Raw genomic sequence first — 23,849 nt, forward strand, 5'->3', positions numbered from 1 at the left:
AATAAAAAGACATCAAAAACAACATGATACAGCAAAAATAAATAAATGGGGATTCATAAACATCTCAGTTCCAAAGAATCTGAATTTTCAAGCAGCTTATTTCTTTGACTGTCCGCTGATTGTAAAGCAGGAAGTTTCTCTTAATGTACAAAGATCACCATTAAAAAACTGTGGACCCATTTATTGAATAGTTGTTTATCTATTATTTAATTACTCTGGCGTACGGTCTTTATCAGCAGGAAAAGCTGTAAAACAAGAGTCCAAAATTTTTGCCCCTCTGCACAATTTCCAGAGAGCTGGACTGGAATCTGTGCTGGTCTGATTCTGGCCCTCGGGCCTTATGTTTGGCACCCCTGCCGTAGAGAAACTACAGGAATTGCTGACAGCGTGCTAGTGACTTTGTTTCCTCCCCTCCTCGATGTGCTGCGTGCTTTCACGACGTTCATGTTTTAGTTGGTCTGTGGTTTCCAGAATGTGCACTGAATGATGCTTAAAGATGACTCAGTGGGTTGAAACACGAAGGGGTCCAGAGTAAGCTGTGGATGTGACGAGTCGTGTAAATTGATCCAAATCTGTGAAATCTGTGTAAAATTGCAAACATAAATCCCTGTTGTGTTCAAACTCGCAGTGATTTCATAAAAGTATGCTTTGAATGGCTCCTGCTAGAGTAAACATCAAAGTGGACCTTTGGGTGGCACGAGGAACGTTTCTGTTTAACAAGTCAAAAAGCCAAAAAACAGAAACATCTTTCTGAGTGAGGTGAAAGCTTCCCGTCGTGGTAAATACAATCCAGTATTCATGTCCCCCACCTCTTAAGCATGTATGCTTGACACAGTAGATGACAATATGAATACAAACCCTTCACAAGTGCACTCTGGATAGAAATCTGTGTGGCTGATTGGTCTGCATTTGGTTCCTGCAGGCTCGTTGTGCAGTTCTGCTTTTGTCATCTGCTCTTCGTCGAGCTCCACGGCCGTCTTCTCTTTGCTCTTCTCCTTTCCACAACAGGAAACATGCTTTTTTTTAGCAGCAGATGCTCCACACTCACACAGACACACAGTGACATTTAAATCAGTAAACAGTTAGCAACTGGTGACAGAGCACATTCAAAACAAAACAACTTTATTGAACAGTTTCCTCATTCTGATAATCCCTCATCCATCACCGCTGCAGTCTTTGCAGTCTGTTGTCTTTCTGTGTGTGTGTGTGTGTGTGTGTGTGTGTTACGTCTCACTGATATTGTCACCAATGTGACCTCACAGAGTCTCTACAGTAGATCCCCCATCTGTTACACCCTCAGAGACCTGTGTATGCACACACACTCGTACACATATACACACACACAAGCTCCTTGGCAGCTTGGTGTCTCTGCAGGAGCTGCCATCATCCCAGTGGAGAGCAGCCGAGAAGGGTATCACGTCTCTTTCCTCTTTTTTTCTGGCTCTCTGTCTCATGTGACATCTCGCTGGTGTTTATTGAAGGTTTAGCAGCATCATCATCATTTTTCCTTTCGCCCACACTGCTGTGACTCGAACGCCTTTGCACACGAGTGTCACACATACTCGCACATGTCAGTTGTGTCAATCCAGTGGGGATCAGCGCGGTTACTCAAAGATACGGTCTTTATTCTGAGGTCGTACTCATTTGCAGACATGCGGTTAGTCTGCGCGGCCAGATGAAAGTGCACGTGCACTGAGCTTTGTGCACAGCCTCTGATGATGTCATTCACATCTCTCACACATTATTCATTCAAGCAGACCCCTACGTTTATTCCATGTCTGAAAACTAAAGCCTTTAAACCTGCATTCCGTCTTTTGGCCAGCAGGGGGCGACTCCTCTGACTGTGCATATAAGTTAACTTAAGTACCGGATTATAAGGCACATTAATCGACACAAAACAGTCAGATAAGTCAAACTTTACTCAGCTCGTTCTTCTTGCTTCCTCCACTTCCGTACCATTGATTCATTAATGTTGAATTCTCTGCAGCTGCTCTGTTCCCATGTTGTTGCAGTATATTAATGACTAACCTTGTATTGTGGATGGATTATCTCCTGACTGAAGCTGGCTCCTGACTACGGCAGCCGTAATGCTCCAACCATCCATCAAGCCGTGCGGCTTCGTAGCTTAGCAAAGTCGGACTAAAACATTTTTGACAGATTTTTGAGCGCCATGTAGCACATAAAATCGGTTCGAGGTCAGTGAGCACAACCAGGATTCATACATAAGGTCACCGGATTATAAGGCAAACTGTTGATTTTTGAGAAAATAAAAGGATTTTAGTGCGGTAAATACGGTATATGAGAAAATACCCTTCGGCTCACGCGCGCTCTGACATTTAGTAAAAACGTTCCTCGTGAGTTCAGCGTCACAATCGGTGGTTACAAGTTTTATTGTAAACAGCAAGATATTCAATAAACAAGTGCACACGTTAACACCAGGAAGACCTTTTTACAGGGAATAATTATACTGCAAGTAGTTTTAAGTACTGCGTTATTTCATGGTTGTGTACGCTGTACTTTCTGTTATGACTGGACTAATCTTGCTTTTTACATCCTTGTTTAATTTGCATTATGTTGATGTACAGGATGTGTGTTCTATTATTACTGTGTAAACACTTACTTACAGCACTTACTTATGGTGTCATCGTTTCTTTGTGTCCTGTTACCCCCGTGTCCCTACCTTTAAATATTTGTAGGTAAATATAGTTACATTACACTCTGATATGCTCTCCGGCCTGTGTCAGCGGGGATCAGCACATTCCCTACTTCCAGTCAGAGGTGCTCAGTGCAGCCTGACATGTAAAGCATTTTCTTTAACGTGTGTGGAAAACGGCAGCTGCCACTCTGCTGTCGGCCGTTGCCAAAAAGCAATTCTGTGTTCATGTGGGGATCCTCGGCACGTGAACAGAAGGCTGCCCGGCTCGCACCGCGGACCCGTAATGTAACACGATGGCCCGTGACCACTTGTAAGCTTGGAAAACAAACCCTGTGCCGCCAACACCTGCTGTGGATTTCACATCACCTACATGCCTGCTTGCCCTGCATGTGCAGACCTTTAATTGGGAAATCCGTATTAGCAGCATTACTTTACTTGTTGAACGGCAGCGACGGGCAGATATGAGCCAGAGTACACTGCCCGATTCCAACCAGCCTCTCTGCAGAGATTTGTTCTGTATATTAAATGTGTCGTGGACGTCAAGCGGTTTCCTTTCTTTCACACAGACATGTTAACCTCCACAGCTTCCTCTTTGTTGTCACTCCTCATCATCTTCCTGTTGCTGTACGATTGTAAATGCTCCTTTGTCTCACTAAGACGGGGCTGTGGGGGTTTGCGCTGCTGCTCTTACTCCAACCATTAGGGAAGAATAGGGTGTGGGGGGGTTGGACAACAGGAGCCCATCCTGAGTGGTCAGTGATGGGACAGCTATTTTCATAAGTCAGAAGCACGGCCCCTACTGTCAGGTGTGGTCCCTGGGAGTACTTACCTCAGCTGTTTGTGTGTATGCATGCTTGTGTAATCACAACGCCACGTTTAAGTACACGGCCACTGTTGTAAAATGGATCCTTGGGCAGTGATTCACACGGCATGGGGCTGTCCACACACGCTCACAGAGCCTCAGCATGGCTGGGTGGAAGGGCATCTGTGCACCATTCTCATTAAAAGACCACGTCGCTGAAAGCAGGTGTCCTCGCAAACACGCACCCAGACAGAGGAACGGCACAATTTATAGTGCCGAGTGTGAAAGCAGATCAAACACAGCCGATAACCAAAATTACGATCGCCGCTCGTCTTACCTCGCGCTCCTGATAGTGTTTTAATCTTTGTGCGGCTCTGGCTAACAGCTCATCTGTCCTTCAGAGGTGAAGCAGCGCACTGTTCACACTCGTTTTCACATAATGCGTCTCTCCATCATTCCCTCTGTCATGTTTTCCCGGCTCAGTTTAATAAAAAACGCACACACAAACACACCAACAAAGCTGTCTTTTTAATAGCTTGTCCTCTTGTTGATCCATCGTCGTGGCGACCCATTTAAACGTTGAATGACCAGCACGAGGAGCGAGCTATGCAAACAGCTTTTCCTGTAAGTGGATGGATTTGATAGAGTTTAAGGAGCAAAGACCTTTGCGTGGCTACAAACGTCAAACGGACCCACAGACTCGCAGTAGTGTTTATTATTGTAGTGCATGTGAATGTAGCCGCCGCTCGTAGTGACGAAGGTGAAATAATAGAAATGTTCGATTAAATTTTGGTGATTTTGTTTTCCTTTTCTTTTTTTTAATCTCACTACCTGTTAAATCCTCCGTGCTCCGAGGATGCGCTTGCTCCTTATTTTATCGAATTCCTCACCCAGAAACCATCTTTACATACATTTGCATATTTTTGTCAGGTTCCATAAAACGTCTCGCACCGTTGTGGGTGGTCCTGGTCTCCCCACCCTATCTGAGAAATGCTGCAGTATAGCATCCATCCTCTGCTCTAAATTCATTTTGCTCTGTTCTGTGCCGAGCGTGAGAAATCACAAATAACAAAAAGGACGCGGCGAAATCAGCCGAATAAAAACATTTTAGCTCCGGCGGAAAAACTGAAAAGTTGCCAAACCACGAGCATTGCTTTGGATGGACTTTTCCAGCCTAATGAATCCTCACTGTAATTATGTGCTGAAAGTAGCTAACATTCCTCTTCTGGGTGTTTTGAAGTTCTTTCCAAGGTCGGAAAGCTTCCTATCAGGTCTGGACAGTCAGTCTGATGGGGAAGTTTTTCCAGCAGGGAAAACAGTTTTCTGCAGAGCAGAGGACTTTTTGTCGGCTTAACGCTGTTAAACCTACAATCCCCACAGACAAACAGTGTCTAAAGCTGACACTGCTGACCCAAACAAACACACACAGAGGCAGACTCAGGCTGACTTAATGCATGTGTGTGCAGAGCCACATACACACAGACATGGACTCACTCACAGATATATAGTGTAAACAGACAAATCAATGCAGTAATTTATGTGAAAGTATAGACAGTCATGGAGAGAGACGACACAAAGCTGCAGCCACTGAAACTTTCATGCAACAGGAAACACGCGCACGCACACACACACAGTGTCATTAAAAAGTGTCCCTGCATCAGATACGATTCGAATAAACCAGGCCTGGACTCTGTGTGTCTGTTAGCTAAATGCTAATGCATACGTATTGTGGTATTTTCTGCAGATTGTGCTAAATGTTCTGCTGTAGGTGAGATGTCACACGCACAGATATGTATGAAGATGTACCGTCTCTGTCCTCAGTGCAGAAAGCTGCTAAAGTCTGCTCCAGTGACATCTGTGCTCATTAGCATATTTATGATGTCATCACGCTGCAGGATTTTACGACCTTTTATTGTCTGATAGGGTCACAAGTTAAAGATGACTGCACCTGAAATGATCGACCCAGTTTTCTGGGTTTGTTGTTCGGTCCTTTTTGGAAGACGTTGGTGTAAACGAGTCTAAAATGAATAACGATGAAGAGAATTTGTGCAACATGAATCTGTAAACGCCGTGCTTGGATAAAATGTGTGTTTTTAGCTTTGGAAATTAGGTGTGTAGTTCTTCCCGGCGATTTACTCCAGCTATGAGGTTTGTTCATGCAGATCTGTCTGTTTTCTTGACCTGTAGGAGCAGATGAGATTTTACAAATGTGGATTTAGCTGTGGGCTGTTTCACTGTGGCATCGCTGATTATGGGAGGACGATTTCTCGCTTCCTGCATGAAGAAATGTTTGCATGTTGACATATAGCACAGGTTGCTTTAGCCACCATGATTAGTGAGAACAAGTGATCAGATATCAGCTGAACTGCTGTAATATTGAAAACTTGTGACATTTATCAGCTGTTTAACTTGAACCTAGACCTACGTGCACTTATTCAAAGAACAGTCATCCTCCTGTTTTCTCTCAATCGATGACGATGATGATGCTGGGGATGATGGTGGATCTTCCGTGCGTAAACATGACATGTTTGTGTTGTGTTGTCGGTTATATGTGCAGGTGTGTGATGAACAGAGATGGACAGTAACGCGTTACTGTAATCTGATTACTTTTTTCAGGTAACGAGTAAAGTAAGGGATTACTATTGCAAAAATGGTAATTATATTACTGTTACTTTCCCGTAGGAACGCTGCGTTACTAAAACCGTGATTTTTTTGCCAGAGTGTCTCATGACAGTGACGTAAGCGAGTGCGACGTTCGTGACAACAGCTGTGTGCAGATCAACAATGGATCATATATCGAGTGCAGAGAGAGTATGAGCGTGCAGCGTTTAAAGCGTGGAAGTACTGACCTTACTTTGAGTTTGATTCCATAAAAAGTGACAAAAACATTAGTGTCCGCTGTGCGTGGGAAGAAAACTTCTTTTTACACCGAAAAAAACCCCTAAACTTCCAAACAAGCACCGAGTAGCTGCGACGTAATGGGAAACTCACAGAGAAACTCACGGATTCTTCCACTGACCGCGGCACACCTGCACCAGGGTAACCCTCCGCCTGCCCCACTCCTGCTTTACAGGTGAAAATAGAGCAACAGGACCGCTGAGTCTTTGACTTTATTTATTTTCTGCTGTGTTTTACTTGCATCTATTTGAAAGACTGAGTGTAAACACACAAAATATTTTATTTTATGTGCTGGAATGTGCAGAAAATAGCTTTAAATGTTAAACTAATTTCTTCCAGTCAGAGAATGTTGCAGATAATTTAATGTTTGCTTGATGCATAAAGTTAAAAGATTAAAACTAATAAAACAAGTTTTAAAAAGACTTTTCCATTTGATTACATTTTGTATGATGATGATGCAGAAAAAGTAGAATTGGGCTGAAAGATCTATCGCTTTATCACCTACTCAGGTTGTAAATCGTGTTTTTAAAAAGTAACTAAGTAACTAATTAATTAATTACTTTTGAAAATAAGTAATCAGTAAAGTAACGGGATTACTTTTTGGGGGGAGTAATCGGTAATTAGTTACTGATTACTTTTTTCAAGTAACTTGACCAACACTGGTGATGAACTGTAGCTTTGCAGGTGTAATTGATTATGAATGTCACTGAGCTGTTGTCAGTAAGTCGGACCACCGTCCATCCCTGACATCAGCTCAGCTGTGTTTGTTGAAACTCTGGAAAAATAAAAAACTACTGTTTACCTGTTGTTCCTCTTAGGATCAAGTAAACAGTATCATCCATACGCTGTGAAGCTCAGCTCGCTCTCTCCCGCTGAGCCATCACATAATTTTGACTGTCAGTATCTGCTCGCTGTCTTTGTTCACGGTCTTTGTGCCACTAAGTCTCCCTCACACTCAGTCATTACTGACACATCTCTCTCTCTTCATAATATGCAGTTTTTTTCCTTTTGCTTTCTGGCTTTATGATAGTCTTTATGCATATGGTCTGTCTTTGCTTCTTATTTCAGCCTCATTATATTCACTCTGCTCTTCCTGCTTTAGTCTCTCTGGCTTTCTGTGTTTGTCGTCTTCTCCAATTACCTCGTGAAAATGCGCAGGTCATTTTATTGATATTGCAGACTTGAGAGCAAAAAAAAGGTGGGTATATAAAAGCAGGCGGTCCAAATGGCTTCTTTCTTTTAAACTTTTATACTCTGACTACATTTTTTTTTTTATTTGGGGAGAAATTTAGTTCAAAAGCACCTGGTAGTTTCTCTCAAGTGGAAAAGCTTTTAGTTTAGCTTTTGAAGACTGTTCAAGCTCAATGAGCTAACCCTCTCCCTCCTGCCTTCACCCCGTTCCCAACCCTTTCCCTTCATCATCCCCATCTCGCCTCTTCTGCCTCCATTACTCTCTGCCGCTTCCAGAGGGACGAGGTGTCCCGCGTGCCGAGCGTGGTCTCAGAGAATGGAAAGGAGCAGCTCATGTTTGAGGTGCCCCTCAACGACACCGGCTCGGCGGGGCTCGGCGTCAGCCTCAAAGGGAACAAGTCCAGGGAGACGGGAGAGGATCTGGGAATCTTCATCAAATCCATCATACACGGAGGAGCTGCCTACAAGGTGACGCAGTATTCCCATACATGCATACACTCATGTAAATCACTTTATCCGTACAGTGCGATGTTTTCTTTGCTCCAATCACAGTGTAAATGAACAGAAAAGGAGCCTCATCCCACGTGGACATCTTTGCACACAAGACTCTCATCTGAGGCCTGGTTGTGATCCTGCTCCGCTAATCTTTGACCTCTTCTTCTCTGTTTGACCGGCGCATGCACACACACCCTCGCACCGGACGCAGCTGTTAGTGTTTGTGCACAAACAGGCAGGAATAGATGGAAAGGGCCTGCTGCAGAGGAATTGTAAATATCTTGCCGATGCAGTCGGGCAGACTGAGCTGACGGAGGTCTCAGTCGATGAGGTGGAGACTGCATTAAGTCAGACAGCCTTGAGAATGTGTGTGTGCAGGGTTTAAGTCATTTTGGCTGGTTTAACCTCACAGACGCACTCAGTGAAGGCCACAGGTGTGTGTGAGCGAGCGTCTGTGTGAGCTCTCCATCATAGCTCAGTGATTTCCTGCCAGCGCTGAAAAGAGAGAATGTCAGACCGCACAGCATAAATAAACGATATTCAACATGTAGCTGTCATTAACTCACAGGCGCGTGTGTTCGTGCATGTCGACAGAGTTCATGCAAAGACATATCTGCAATGCAAACTGCAGAAAACGCACACATCAGCAAACCGCTCTGTGCTTTACAGGATGGACGCCTGCATGTCAATGACCAGCTGGTGGCTGTAAATGGAGAGTCTCTACTGGGACGCCCCAATCACATGGCCATGGAGACGCTGCGGCGCTCCATGTCACAGGAGGGCAACGTCAGAGGGACCATCCAGCTGGTGGTGCTGAGAGCTTTAAAGGTACAGGTTTTGCCATGTGTGTCGTTTTATATAATAGATAGATGAGCTAAACTAATGAGCCAGTGAGCAGTTAGTCATGTGAAAAACAATTATCAACAAGTCTTTTAATATTATTTTTAAGTAAAAACATGAAAAATAAATAAATATATTTAGGCTTCAGTTGTAAGAGACCAGAAGATGTTACTGAGGCCTCACAAGGCTTTGGATATGGGCTTCTTCAGTGCTTCAACCTGCAGATTAACCAGGCTAAAGCAAATACACCTGCAGTAAAGCCTTTATAGAAGGACCGATGTCTGCTTGACGGCAATAATGAATTCTTTCAGACAGTATTGTATATCCCTAAGTTTGTGCTGGTTTAAATATGTTTGATCATTAGTAAAGAATTATTGTATTTGTGACCAGCAGCTGTATTTATTAGGATAGGGAGGGATTAAATTGTTCTGTGCTGCTGTAACACCATGTGTAATGTTACAGAGAGCTGCCGTTGTGAAACCTGGGGGTAAAAGGACACTCTCGGGTGGGTGTGAAGCTTTACATGGATGAACAAACTTAAACATATAACTGAAATGTAGAGAACAGACACTGAAAAGCAGACGTTTTAGGAGTTTACTGGTCTGGAGCATCCAGGTGTGTTAACGCCACAGTTCTCCTGGATGTCCCAGCAGATTCATCCCAAGAGTCTTCAGGCCTCACGTAGCAAGTTACACACTTAACGTATAATTAGAGAAAAAACTAAACCAGTACAGCTTCGATCCGGTTTTATTTATGTAGCACCAAATCACAACAACAACAGTTGCATCAAGGGGCTCAAACAGCACCTCAGACACCTCATGCTGTCAGCACGGTGGTGGAGGGGGGTGATCTGGACACCACGGCGCCATCGAGTCGTCCTCTGTATACCACAGTGTTCTGGAGGCAAACGTGAGGCCTCGTGTCTGACATCTAAAGCTTGGCCCAAACTAGTTTCCACCGTGCTGACAGCATGAGGTGTCCGATGTGCCGCTTGAGCCCCCTGAGACAACTTTGAGACTGCAGACCTCAATGCAATGAAACGCTGTAGCACGATGCAACCTTTCCTCCACAGTCACGCGAGAGACGACAAAATCCCACAGAAAACTGTGACTTCGAGCTGTTGCAGCTAAAGGTGATGCTACAGGCGACTGAATCTTTGGGTCTACTTCATTTTTCACATGACTGCATATAAATGTCTGGGTAATATATTTATCTTGTGTGTTATCTCTGCCTTCCACCACGTTTCAAAGCCCCTGCATTCCTCACACTGTGTCTTCTCTGCTTTCAGAGGCAGCAGCAAAAGAGCGTTTGTGTGTGTGTGTGACAGAGCGTTCTTGACTCAGCTGTATCTCCTTTCTTTATAAGAGAAAGAGACGCTTTTCATCTCGCCTGCTTTTCAGCCCGTGCCTTTTCCGCGGCTCTGTAGTCCGTCTGTAGAAATCCTTGCACGCACAAAGCCAGGGTTGTGGGCTCAAGTGTGGATGACCCTTCGGATGACCTGCTGGTTATTGAAAAAGCTATATACACTGTGCAGTGTGCTCACATACAGGCACCCCAAACACACACTCAGAGACACGAATTAACACATAGAGACGCCGTTCAGAGAAGGTGTGTGTATTTAGAGCCACAGATGCAGTTTAAATGAATAAACTGGACTTATATCAGTTAACAGCCTTGTTAAGGTGGGATTTAGTGCATTAGTTGGATAAACTGGAAGCTGGTTTCATGCATGCATGTAGCCGTGTGATTGGGCTTAGGCCATCCTCCCTGTCAATCACCTGATGAGGAAAGTAGTGAGATGCATCAAAGATAGATAGATAAGAGACTGTACCTTAAAAGCTTTTTCTGGACTCAACATTGATGCTTTTCAGTGTTAGAAAAGTGCAGCGCTATATCTTCCCCTCCCTGAATCGTGTAATTTTCTCTCCCTCAGTTCTTCTGGCTGTGTTTGTCTCTCTCTAATCTCTCACTTCTGCTGCTCGTCTAATACAGGACCCATCCAAACAGCTTCTGCCTGCATCGCTATGCTTCTGCAGGTTCAGCGGGAACGTTGTTCTCGACCATCGGTCCTTCTGATGTCCCAAAAAAACAAGAAGCAGGTTTTAAACATCCACCCCGTTGATTCTTGCTGTTGGTGCTCATCATGCAGAATAACAGCAACGCCAAAAACCTGCGACTCAATGCAGTGAATGTCACCTGATTTTCAGTCCTTTGATTTTCCCGTTTGGCTCAAATGCTGTTTGTAGAGCAGCGCTCCTCCCATCCTTGGAAAGTCTTTCTTAGAAAAAACAACCACGAGCACAGAAAATGAGGCCGTGGTGTAAGTGCCGTGTGACTGTGAGCCGTGTTTTTCTACTTTAGCAGAGTGAACAAAGTCTGTTTCTAATGGTTTCATATTCAGAGAGGTGGACGACGTCTTGTTACTGATGATTATTGGAGTTAATGATGAAAATAAACAGAGAACGCAGACATAGGGTGATGCATGTTTGTGTATCTCCAGCATTCAGGAGAAATCTGATTGCACTGTAATACTAACTAATGGGAAGCATGCTGGGGGGAGCCAGGAAGGGGGCCTGCTGGATGCATAGGCTGGATTGGAGTTGGAAGGAGGCTGGGCCGGGTGTGGGGTCAAGAGTAGGACAACAAGGAGGATTTATTGCACACAGGGCGTTGTTATGTCTCCTTTGTTGTTTGAGAGCGGGGATTATCCAACGCAGAGGGGGCAAATACAGCAAAGAAACAGAGTACACTGAATCTCAAAGCAGCAGCAGCATACATATGCATGCATGTTAATGAATCCAGAGAGTTTTCTGCACCCAAACACAAATGACAAATAAATGCAAATTCAATTCCTAAAGAAATAATACATGCACAACGAGACACATCGACAGTATAATCAATGCTTTGTTTGATAGCGCAGGGCCCTCAGAGGGCCGTTCTCTGAGGGGAGAGGTGTGACAGTGTCATCCCACCATCATGCGCCGCTGGAGACCCGACCGCCCCGCAGTCCTTCCTGTTACACTTCGCTGTCCCCTTCAAGTCTGCTGCATAGTTGGTGCATTGTAATGTTCTGCACACACATCCACACGGACCCTCGCGCTCACCATGTGATGATGAAATTTACGTCACCGGGACTCGAGCGGACTCGCGGCGGCAGAGCGTATAATCGAGGTTTCAGTGCCACACACTGAAAGAGGAAGCAGTGCTGAAGGTGCTTCTAACCCTGTGGGGGCATGGGAAATGCAGTCCCCTCCGTCACCTTGACCCTGTACTGTCTCTCGAGTGTCTCCCTCGGATTCGCTTCACTCGGCGTCTTATTGTGTTTGAAAACCTCTCAGACACTACTGCTCGTCTCTCCGTTTAAATGCAGTCCACATGCAAAACAAGTAGAATCCAGCACGTCACCCAGACTTCATCCAACAAAGTATGATTCACATCTCCTTTTTGTTTTATTTTGAAAGTGTTGAGCGGTCTTTGTTCCCGTTTCAGGATCAACACGGTGGATCCCCCAGTCGCTCATTTGACAGCTCCTCTGGCCTCTCTGCACCGATGAGCCCGATGAACGGTCGCCTGACCGTTCACCTCCCTCTGGTGACCAACGCCATTTATGCATCTAACGGTGAGTTTAGCATGTTATATAACTGCCCTTCAATCATGTGGCGCTGACCTTGTTGCTGCTGCGAGCACCAAACGTGGTAGCATCGACAACAATGCAGACGATTCATCTGTGGATCTGAGTGCTGCCACCCACTTCTGAAAGCTGTTTGTTTGTCCTTGTCTGTTGTCCTAAAGTTTGATATGAGAGCGGTTGTTTTGTGAGGCTTTGGGCCGCTGGGTCGTTTAAATGCAGAGACCTCAACAGGAAAAAATCAGAACTCTGCCATGTTGTTGTGGTGAGTTGGACCCAAAAGTAGACTTCTGAAGCAAACTGGATAAACAAAAGAGGAACCTTCATTCTGGAGGAAGGCCTGACAAACTGAACGGGATCACAAACACACAATCTGACAGCGAACAAAGGGAGACCGCGACTGTGTATACACGGGAGGGCGACTGTGGAAACACCTGAAACTAATCAAACAGGAAACCACACAGAGGAAGTGATGCTATATACAACACACGAGACAGGAGACTATCAAAATAAAACAGGAAATAAGTAAAAGATGAAAACCTTTCACAGACATAGATTTCCAAATGAAAACTTCACTCACTGATCACTGAGCATCAGTCCAGCTCTTTGTCTCCTCAGCCCAGGTGAGACGCTCCTGATGCTGTCTCAGGTTCAGGAGCTCCTAGCTTCTTCTCCAAAGACGTCTCCACATGGTGACACCGGCCTCAGCTTCAGTTCCATTTTATTAAAATAAACTGAAATCACAACATGCCTCGTTCAGCCATTCACATAGACACTTTGTATCTAACATGCACGTTCTGAAGAACGCATCAAAGGGCCTTAAGCCAAGTCCTCACCTACAGGAAGGGATTTCAAACTAAAGGTCTATTTGGTGACCTCAGGAGTGTAACATTACAGGAACATGCTTGTTCATGTCCCCTCAGGGATAGCTCAGTAGGTAGAGTGGTGGCCCCATGATCGGAAGGTCGGAGGTTCGACTCCACTGAACGGCTACCCTGAGGTACCCCTGAGCAAGGTACCGTCCCTACACACTGCTCCCCGGGCGCTGCACTGGTGGCTGCCCGCTGCTTCACTGGGTGAATGGGTTAAATGCAGAGGAACTATTTCCCTATGGGGACTAACACGCACACTTTACTTACTTTACTTACTTACTTACCTCTGAGTGAATGATACGCGCACGCATGTTTCACGTGTTCCAGACTTTATTCTTTTCTTTACTTTCGGTTTTCTTTTTACTGTAAAAGCTGCATCAAAGGTGGGCGTGTCATCTGCACCGAGTCCAGTAAAGAAGCGAATCTGCTTATTAAACTAGCATCCCCAGGCTTCTACCTTTCTACCTATAAAACTCGAGAGCAGTCAAATGGTGGAAGTGGAAGCTAAATTGGCTAGTCATTCATATGTATATTGGGTCGTTACCTAGGAATTCTGGAGGGAGGGGAGTGGGGGTGAGTGATTGAGGGGGTGGGGGAGCTGCTAAAAGCGGTGAGCTTCCTTTTGTGTTTCATCTTGATGCATTCTCAATCATCCAGGGAAACAAATCTCCAAAAGTCACCAACTTGGAGTGTTTCAGTTTGCCATCTTGGGGAGAAATCAACACACATGGGTGTATGTCCTTTGTTGCTGACATTTATTGATAAAAACAGTACAAAAAAACCAACCATTTGTACACATATTTACAAATAATTCAACATTGTCAGCAATCACTCACAATCCTGGCACTGCCTCTGGTGTACGGACCTCCTCTCCAAGGAAAGAAAATGCAGAGAAGACTCACCACTCAGCAGGCCTTGGAAATGATCCTGACGGAAGTCGACCCTTGTGACTCGGATGGAGAAGACCTAGCAGTTCAGCCGGATTCGGACTCAGAGCTGTCTGATCAGTCTTCCGGTTAGTTTCATTTCATGTCATTTCCTTTTTCATTTCAAACAAGTAAGTGGATGTAGTTAGTAAGTAAGATATTTCAGACATTATTCTGATACAGAGGAGGAGATACTGGAATTATAATTAGTATCTATGCATGCATTTGTGATTTTCCCATTTTGCTCACAATTTGAATTTGTTCACACTGCAGATGAGGAGACTGCTTCTCCACCGAAAAAGAGACCTTGTTTGGGGACTGAGACAGCGAAAGATGGCACAGTGTGGCGTGAAGAACATGTGGGGACCTGTCTCCCTTTCACCCCAATAGAAGCGTACGCTGCAGATGGAGAGCCAACGGCTAAGGCCAGGAGAAATATCTCGAGTCGCCTTCAGAGCTTCCTGTGTTTCGTCACTCTTGACATGCTTCGTAGCATTCAAGAATGGACTATTCAACATGCACAGCAAACGGAGCATGTTCATTGGTTCATGGACCTCCCTGAACTAATGGCATTTATTGCAATTGTGATCTTGCGGGGGTTTGCAGGCTTCCATCGGTAAATGACTGCTGGTCAGCAAACCTGGGAAACCCACAGATAATTGGAACTATGGCACGAAACCGCTTCCAAAACATCATGCAACACCTACGCTTTGATGACAAGTCCACCCGCTGTGATCGAGCAAAGACTGACAAGTTTGCTGCAGATCGCAACAGATCGCAATGAATTCACCACTCAGGTATGTTGCAGGTCTTTTGTGGTTCTATGTTTATGTGTTTCATTGTGTGTAAAAGGGCTATGAAAATAACAATTTATCTTATTTCTTAGGTGTTTTCAACCTCTGCTGCCACGCTGACGGCGTATGCGGCCAAACGGAAGAAGACAGTCTATATTCTTAGCAGCATGCACAGCGTGGTTCAGACTGATAACACCACCAAACACTGTCACCCTTTACAACAAAACAAAGTGTGGCGTGGATGTGATTGACCAGATGGTTCTGGAGTACACTGTCCGCAAAGGAACACGGCGCTGGCCAGTCGCCGTGTTTTATAACATGATTGACATGGCAGCACTGAATGCACATGTGCTGTATCAAGCATGCACCGGGACGAAGGAAAGACGGGTGGACTTCCTGGTGGCGCTTGCAACAGAGTTGGCTCACTCTCATGTAGCTGCGAAGAAGGCAAGAAAAGATCAGTTGCTTCGGGCAGAACCCTCCACACCGAGCCCTGGAAAAAGAGCCACGTGTCAGGTCAAACACAAATGCAAGATAAATCAGGCCACTGTGCGATGTGTTCACTGCTACAGGTACACATGTGGTAAATGCAGACTACAGGTACCATGGCAGTGCCAGGATTGTGAGTGATTGCTGACAATGTTGAATTATTTGTAAATATGTGTACAAATGGTTGGTTTTTTGTACTGTTTTTATCAATAAATGTCAGCAACAAAGGACATACACCCATGTGTGTTGATTTCTCCCCAAGATGGCAAACTGAAACACTCCAAGTTGGTGACTTTTGGAGATTTGTTTCCCTGGATGATTGAGAATGCATCAAGATGAAACACAAAAGGAAGTTCACAGCTTTTAGCAGCTCCCCCACCCCCTCAATCACTCACCCCCACTCCCCTCCCTCCAGAATTCCTAGGTAACGACCCAATATACATATGAATGACTCCAGCATTTGACTGACTGTTCTCCGGCTTTTAAAGGTAGAAACGCAAAATGATGACTCCGCGGGGGTCTAAGGTAGAAAACCAAAATGACTGCTCTCCGGGGGTCTAAGTGTTAATCACAAGAAATAAACAACGTCTCTGAGAGAAAACAAACATAAACAAAAACCATGATCTCGCCATCTCCAGTTGACTTAATTAGAGGGTATTCTGCTCCCGTTTTTCTCTTTTCTTCTTCCTCTCTCTCTGCTTCTTTTCACTCGCGTGTCCCTCGGGGTTGTTTTGTTTCTTACTGGAAGGTTCTGCCTGTGAGTGCGCGTTACAGAGCGCCTTCTATTATCGCCATTGTCCAGGTATTACAGATGTTATGGAGACAAAATCTGATGTACACTCGTGATGTAAATCAGAGTTTAAGCTGAAGACATATTTGATGGTATATTTGTCCTAATATAGAGAGTTCAAGGCGGCTGTGTGCACATTTGCATCGTCCTCAGTGTCTGAATGATATCTGTGTGTGTGTGTGTGTGTGTGTGTATTGGTTCAGGGATTTTTTTGGCCAGTATTAAACAGTGCTGTGTTTCTGTGTGTTTACACTGAGGCTGGCAAACAGCTCTGACCTTGAACACACTCTGCTGTTCAAATTCACCTCAGCTATCGTGTCATTTACATACATGTAACACTGGTGGTGCAATACTAGACCTGTTAGTGCTACTTCTTGCCTTCTTTGCATGTAGTGCGGGCAGTATAGTTACCTTTAACCACAGTACGCGGACAGAAGGGAAATATGGACCAGATCAGACAGGTTCTAGATTCGTAGGAGCCAAGGGTGTATGACAACAGAGGACTTGTACACAGTAGGTGTAGAAAACACAATTGCATTTATTAGCAATTATTAAAGTTGTGCACATTTAACAAAAGTAGAGCGCGCTTCTTGAAAACAAAACAAAATAAACCCCACAAATGGTCGACCTAAGGATATATTGTCTTTTGTGTCTTTTTTTTAAAAGTCAATTTCAGTCTTTCAATGTTCAGTAGTCACTCAGTGTCGGGTTACAATCTACCAGTTCATCCGGCTCTTTGGGCTGGGCTCGCCATCCAGTACTGGAAAAGGGATCCTCGATTCTTCTCAGGTCCTCAAAACCAATCCAATCCAAATAAGCAAAGGAAAAAACCTGACCTGGGGACCAGGCCAGAACACAGTAGTTCAACATTTAAGCTATCATGCCTGTAACTTATTATTACTACTGGTTGCTTGTAGTGCTTCTAAATTTTCTTCAAAATATTCTATGTTGTACAACAAATTATTCTCATTTCAAAGGGAAAAAGTGCATAGGAAACACATTTAAAACAATACAAAATAGCTCAGCAGTGCATTAAAAATACACATTGGCTTGAGACTTATCAAGTTTCAGCTAAGTACAGTGCAGGTGAAGGCACTTAATTTCACGTTGCTAATACTTAATTGTGCAGAACTATAATTAGCACCATGAGAAAAGTGAACATGTGCTAACATAACGTCGCACAACACCATACATTATACATCAATACCACAGTAATGTGACATAAACCTTTAAAGAACATCTCGTATGCAGTGCAGCAGACTCAGTGCTAATTGCTTTAGCCTCAGAAAAGGCACTTTCATTGCAAAATGGCTAACAGAAGTTAGCATCGGAGCTAGCGGCAAGTAGCATGCTATGCTAGCGCACGTGTACTGCCTGGGACTTACCATGCAAAGCAACAAATGCTACACGGGGCTTCACAGTGCTCACGTTGGCTCACGGCCTCTGGAATACAGTATCACTCTTATTATTCTCGCCGAAAAAAGGACTTTCACTATCCAGCTAGCTTCTTCGCCGCACGGGTAAACTGATCTTTCACCGTCTGTGTCTCTGGCGTATCTTACTGGCACACGAAGGCACGCACAGGTGTCTCAGCAGCGCACAGACTGGGGGGAGGGTCAGACCGGCCAATGATTGGTCGCTCAGTGGATCTGACAAACACACTCTAAAGGACTAAGTCCTGCCCCCACACCATCTATATACCACATATACATATGTACATATTAAACTTATGTTTACATGCTTTTTATCAGTATTTATTATAATTAATTTTGTTTTTATCAATATTTATTCCCATCGTGAGAGTATGAATATTTATACTTTTAATCCCGTTTTTAACACTGGGTTACATACACACATTAGTGTGTGTTGGCATACAGTAGCACATTCTCAGGTTGTGTTGTGTGCTTTCACTGGTGTGGTGTGTGTGTGTGTGCGCGCTGGCCTGTGTTTTCACTGTTCTAATGAACTGTTTCACACACTGAATCCACAGTTTTTCTGGCACGCAGTCCAAATTAAAACACTGCACTGTTCTGTGTTTCAGAATAAATTCAGTGTGGTGATTCCTTACATACGCATCCATGCACGTCTCTTTCTCTTATCCATCATCTTCTTCTTTCAGTCTTCATTCACTCTTTGTTCTCTCTCTTATCTACTTAAGCTTAAATTCAGTACAGTTTCACATTATGCAGTCTTTCCAAATTTCCTCATGTTTATGTATTTAAATTGTTTTTGTGATGGACCACAAATGAAAGTGATGGTTTAAGAGCACCGTTTACAGATGAAGATCACTGCAGAAAGTAAAATGTTTTCTGGGCCTGAAGAAACTTAACACAGAAAAATAACCTTAATGATGTCATGCAAGACTTGAGTCAAGCTCTAATGTGGGATCCATCCCAGGAGCGTCCCAGGTAGATGTAGCCACTGTGAGGTCAACATTATTCCACTGCATGTCTTTATCCCGTCTTCCTTCTCTCTCCAGCCGGTCGCAGCAGATGGCCCCGCCCCTCTCTGAGCCTGGTTCTGCTGGAGGTTTCTTCCTGTTAAAGGGAGTTTTTCCTTCCCACTGTCGCCAAAGTGCTTGCTCATAGGGGGTCATGTTAATGTTAGCAAACTGACACACAGATCTGCTGGTAACAGAAAGAAACAAACTTCTTTGATGGTCTGCATCATCACATCTGTCAGATAATCTATTAACATGCCCCAAACACAGTGCACAGCTGCAGCCGGGCAGACGAGGATCTGATATAATTACTGTTGTCCGTCAAAGCAACCGCGTCCCTGACTGCAGTAACCAGGTGGATGAATAACAAATCCAACCAAGAGTTTTATGAAGGGGGAATCCAGCTGAAGAGACTAAAGACTTTATTTTGCACCATGTTGTGTCTGTAAATGTGCTTTTTATGGCTGTGAAGTTTCTTTTACCTGTGAGTTAAACCGCCCTCGTGTGGCACCGCGAGGAGCTGCAGTCATAGTTTTGTTGTTTGTTTTTTCAATTCAATTCAATTTTATTTATATAGCGCCAAATCACAACAAAAGTCGCCTCAAGGCACTTCATAGATACAGAGAAAAACCCAACAATCATATGACCCCCTATGAGCAAGCACTTTGGCGACAGTGGGAAGGAAAAACTCCCTTTTAACAGGAAGAAACCTCCGGCAGAACCAGGCTCAGGGAGGGGCGGGGCCATCTGCTGCGACCGGCTGGGGAGAGAGGCGGAAGACAGGATAAAAGACACAGGATGGCACATTTTGAAAAATATCATTGAACATCAAAGTTGAAAACTATTGTTACAGGTCCCTGTTTATAAGATTTGGTTTAAAAAGAAGTAACAGAAACACCACGGTCTGTAAAACCTGGCAGCATTCATGAGTTCTGTCGTCGAATGAGGCGATGTACGATTTTCAAATTGATGCCATAAATGTTTCTCACCTCAGATGAGGTTGAATCTTAAGGTCAGAGGTCAAGTTTTCTGTGAGTCTTTTGAATGTGATATCAAGCATATCTCATAGGATTCTACATGGGATGTTGATACTATATAATATTTAATACTATGTTTCTCACCACCATTGTTTGTACTGATGGCATTCAATTAGATGAAACTTTATTAATCCCTTGGGTCGGTTCCTCCAGGAAATTCAGTTTCATAATTCAGGCATATCGGCATGCAGGGAATGATATATGGATAATGACACGTCATCTCATTATGAGTTTGTTATGTCACAAAGTTCCTAAATATGTTTTTTATTGGAAAACAAAATTGTTGTGATCAGAAACATTTTCACATGGATTTATATCTAAACCTTTAAACATGCTACACATGCATCATACCCACATAAGTAAAACATAAAACAACGTAACTGTAGAAAACATTTCACGTATATTGATACAACAGAGAAAACAACACTTTAACCTTTTTCTTTCTGCACTACAAACATGTTAAAGTGCGTTTAAAAAAGAAAACAGAATGAATATTTACTGAACATAAAGTTACTCCCTTCAAAGTAAGAGCGTGAGCTGCCTTGTTTCTTATAGTTTAAGTTATAAGTAAATGCACATTACAGCAGTAATCAGCAGCAGCTTCTCTCTTTATCCGGCTCAGGTTGGACGTTTGTAGGAGCCAGACCTGCCTTTCTTTGTGGTTTTGGGTCATTGTCCAGCTGAAAAAACAAACTGATACTTTCCACGCTCATGCAGACCCACTCAGTGCAACCTGACTCATGCTCTCAGATCATTAAGAAGACCAGGAGTCCCAGCAGTTCTCTTAAACAATTCCAGCTGAATGAACTGCATTAAACTGCACAGCTAAACGCTGAACGCACCACCAGTGCACCCAAACTTCAGACTGGTTCTGTATTTGTAAAACGAATGCGCCGGTTCCCCACGGCTGCTAAGAGAGAGATGGGTGGGGATGACCAACAAGCCGTAGACAAATACAGATGACAGGAAGGAAACGTGGAGTGTGGAAGAAGAGGATTCATCTGATACTGAGCTATCATCCACACAACAAATGCCTTTTTCACTTCAAATAGAGGGAGTCAGTGAGAACTGTGTGTGTGTGTGTGTGTGTGTGTGTGTGTGTGTGTGTGTGTGTGTGTGTGTGTGTGTGTGTGTGTGTGTGTGTGTGTGTGTGTGTGTGTGTTTGACAGTTCAGCTGATTAAGGTGCTGGCAGGGAGGAGGAGAAGAAAAGGCTGAAAACTGAGTGGGAGATAAAATGATTTATGGGAGATCTGAGAGGAGAGATAAATGACAGCCAAAATATCAGATTGCAAGAAAGGCAGCAGAAGAAAAATAAAGCAGGTGATTAGTGTAGAAAGCGAGCGGGAGGGAGGGAGCTGAGAGGCTGCGATGCGTTCGGAGGCCGCCGCTTTCCTCTCCAGTTGCAAACGTCTCTGCTTTCAGTCGCACGTGTGCAGAGCGTATAAAGGACGCTCGGCGAGGACGGTGCTGTGTGGCAGCTATGCATTCTGAGAAGTGATGACTGTATGTAAATTACACTCGAGCGGATCGTGTGTTTGTGCATCAAGTTGTCATAAGCTCGTTTATCAGGCGGACGCAGCCATATCACTTCTGCACATCTGCACCAACTTTTGCTGTGGTTTATCTCTCTCTTTACTTTTTGCTCATCCAGCTGCTTATCTTTCCCTCCGCTTCCCTCTCGTCTCTCACTCGCTTTAGTTTTTATCCTTAAGACTTTCTGTCTGTGAAGCTTTTCGTGAGAATCGCTTTAACCCACTTTCTAATGTTCTCTCCTCACTAAAGGCGGGTTTTCTAAATATTTAGAGGAGACAACAATAGATCAGAGTAACACGTGTTTATTTGACGTGTTCCTCCACCCATTTTTTTGATTATTAAATAGTCCCCGCTAATGGCTTCAGATGTGATTGTGAAACTGCAGCTACATGCAGCTGCAAGCTGAGGTGGAAATCAGTGTCGGGACTTCCTCAAAACACTCTCGCAGCATAATTCACTTCCTTCTGCTTCCTCCTCGTGTGCCATGTTTGAAAGCTGCATTTGTTATACTGTCGTCCTTACAGCAGACTCACAGTGCAGGCAGCTGCTTGGATGTTTTCTGCTACATTGCTGTGCACCAATAATCATCTCTGTCTCATTAACAGACAGCAGAGCAGAAATTCAAAGTGTTGAATGTAAAAACTACACAAGCACCTCCCTGAAAATCTAAATAGCTTTTGTGATTGGCCTGTTTTTAAATGATTAGTAAGATAATCAATTATTATTATTACTCCAATATGAGGAGTAATAGTCATATCTGACAAATATATTTTGCCTGTAAACAAATACCCAAATAAGCGTAACAAAGAGAGAGAACCCAGGAAGGGGCATTGTATACGTTCCCATCCCGGCTGGCACTGCGTGAAACGCCGAGCCGTGACCACAGCAACACGGACGAGTCGGCTGTACGAACATTCGTTTATTTATTTATGGCCTGGTTCTAGAAAAGATGCTTGGTCTGTTTTCTCAGGCTGTCGCGTCACCACTGAGGTTTTTATTTTAAATCAGATTGATTTCTTTTCTAGTAACCAACGGGAGTTACTCTCACATGGATGAGGAAGAGGACGGGCTGCTGTATGGACACGACGCTGATTTCAGCAGCTCCAATCAAAACTCTTATCTCCAGGAAAGGTGAGTATTTGTCTTCTTCAGAGGTTTTTACAGACTTACTCTTTATCCGCATGTTGGTGTCACCATCACAAAAACATTCGCTGAACTGTTGCTCACATTATTATCTTTTAGCCGTTCCTAAAAAATAACATTATTGAGCATCTTGTGCTCCATTGCACTGTTTCCTCCTTAATGTAAGCTCATTGCTCCTAACGCCGCTGCAGTTATAATAATCGACGTGTTGTCTGCACGAGGGTCAAACAACATAAAACGATTCCCTCCTGTGTTATTAGAACAACACAGGATGCAACTTCCACACAAATAAAATCAGGGCTCTGTTTGCCTTGTGTTTCATTTGTTTAAGGGAAAAGCCTCACGTCTCCAGCCCGGCTCAGCCCCAGTCTCCCACCCAGAACCAGAACCAGTGGCAGATCCAGCACGTCAAAGCCTCGAAGAGCATGGACCTGGGTACGACTCAGAACCAGCATCACACTGGTGGGGACATGATCTTTCCTCGTTGTGCGCTCTGCATGGTGGCTGCGTGCATCCTCACATACATTTAAATATTCCTGCTGCATGACTGCTGCACCACCGGCATGCTCTCCACAGCCACATGCAGACTGACACCTGTCCCACTGCATGCAGGTGGGACCTCTGCAGAGTCACTGGCTGCAGCTTTGTGTTTGTCTTGTGTGCTTAATTACATCCTGTACTAAACAGAATCAGGTTCATGTTAAAGAATAAGCCGTATATGCTTTTACATTTCGGGGCCTTGGACTGAGAATAGTGTGATTTGGCTTCTAGGAGTGTGAAGCTGCAGCATCTTTGTGGTTGACCTGTGAACATCTGAGACTTCCAAACTTAAGAAAGCGAGAAACAAAGTGCTAACGCGATGCAGGCTTTAGCTGCAGCTTCATTATGGTTTTTTATTCATGCAAACAGTGTGAGGAAGGTGATGCTGTGAGCTCACATCTCGGTCACCTGTTGCTCTCTGATTCGAGGGTGTGGAGACATTTCAGCGACTGTTTAAAGTCAGCTGTAGAGATGCCGCGTCCGTGTGCGTGCTTACGCCTGTGCTTGTGCATACATCAGTGTAATGTGACAGCGGATGCAGCAGCACAACAAAGCATATTGTTTCAAATGTCATTTCCCTCAGTCCTCCTCCTTCAGATGAGTGTGTGTGTGTCTGCGTGTGTGTGTGTGTGTGTGTGTGTGTGTGTGTGTGTGTGTGTGTGTGTCTGCGTGTGTGTGTGTGTGTGTGTGTGTGTGTGTGTGTGTGTGTGTGAATGAGACAAAGCAGAAGACTACTTGAGCTGCTCAGACGTCTGTTTCTACACGAGTAACAGA

General features: G+C 44.3%; 1 protein-coding gene across 4 annotated transcripts in view; it reads left to right on the forward strand.

Annotated features, from left to right (window-relative positions):
* The window catches only part of LOC308410389 (partitioning defective 3 homolog B-like), a 238,090-nt gene that overhangs the window by 97,248 nt on the left and 116,993 nt on the right, over nt 1-23,849 (forward strand). For 3 of the 4 annotated variants that reach the window (XM_080903688.1, XM_080903690.1, XM_080903691.1), the window contains exons 12-16: nt 7,824-8,015; nt 8,712-8,870; nt 12,372-12,501; nt 22,418-22,523; nt 22,867-22,997. In XM_080903688.1, coding sequence (XP_080759814.1) covers nt 7,824-8,015; nt 8,712-8,870; nt 12,372-12,501; nt 22,418-22,523; nt 22,867-22,997 — 718 coding nt within the window. The remainder of the gene's footprint in view (nt 1-7,823; nt 8,016-8,711; nt 8,871-12,371; nt 12,502-22,417; nt 22,524-22,866; nt 22,998-23,849) is intronic. The other variant, XM_080903689.1, reaches the window with a different exon arrangement.

The sequence above is a fragment of the Rhamphochromis sp. 'chilingali' genome (genome assembly GCF_963969265.1).
Source record: "Rhamphochromis sp. 'chilingali' genome assembly, chromosome: 14".
Classification (NCBI taxonomy): domain Eukaryota; kingdom Metazoa; phylum Chordata; class Actinopteri; order Cichliformes; family Cichlidae; genus Rhamphochromis; species Rhamphochromis sp. 'chilingali'.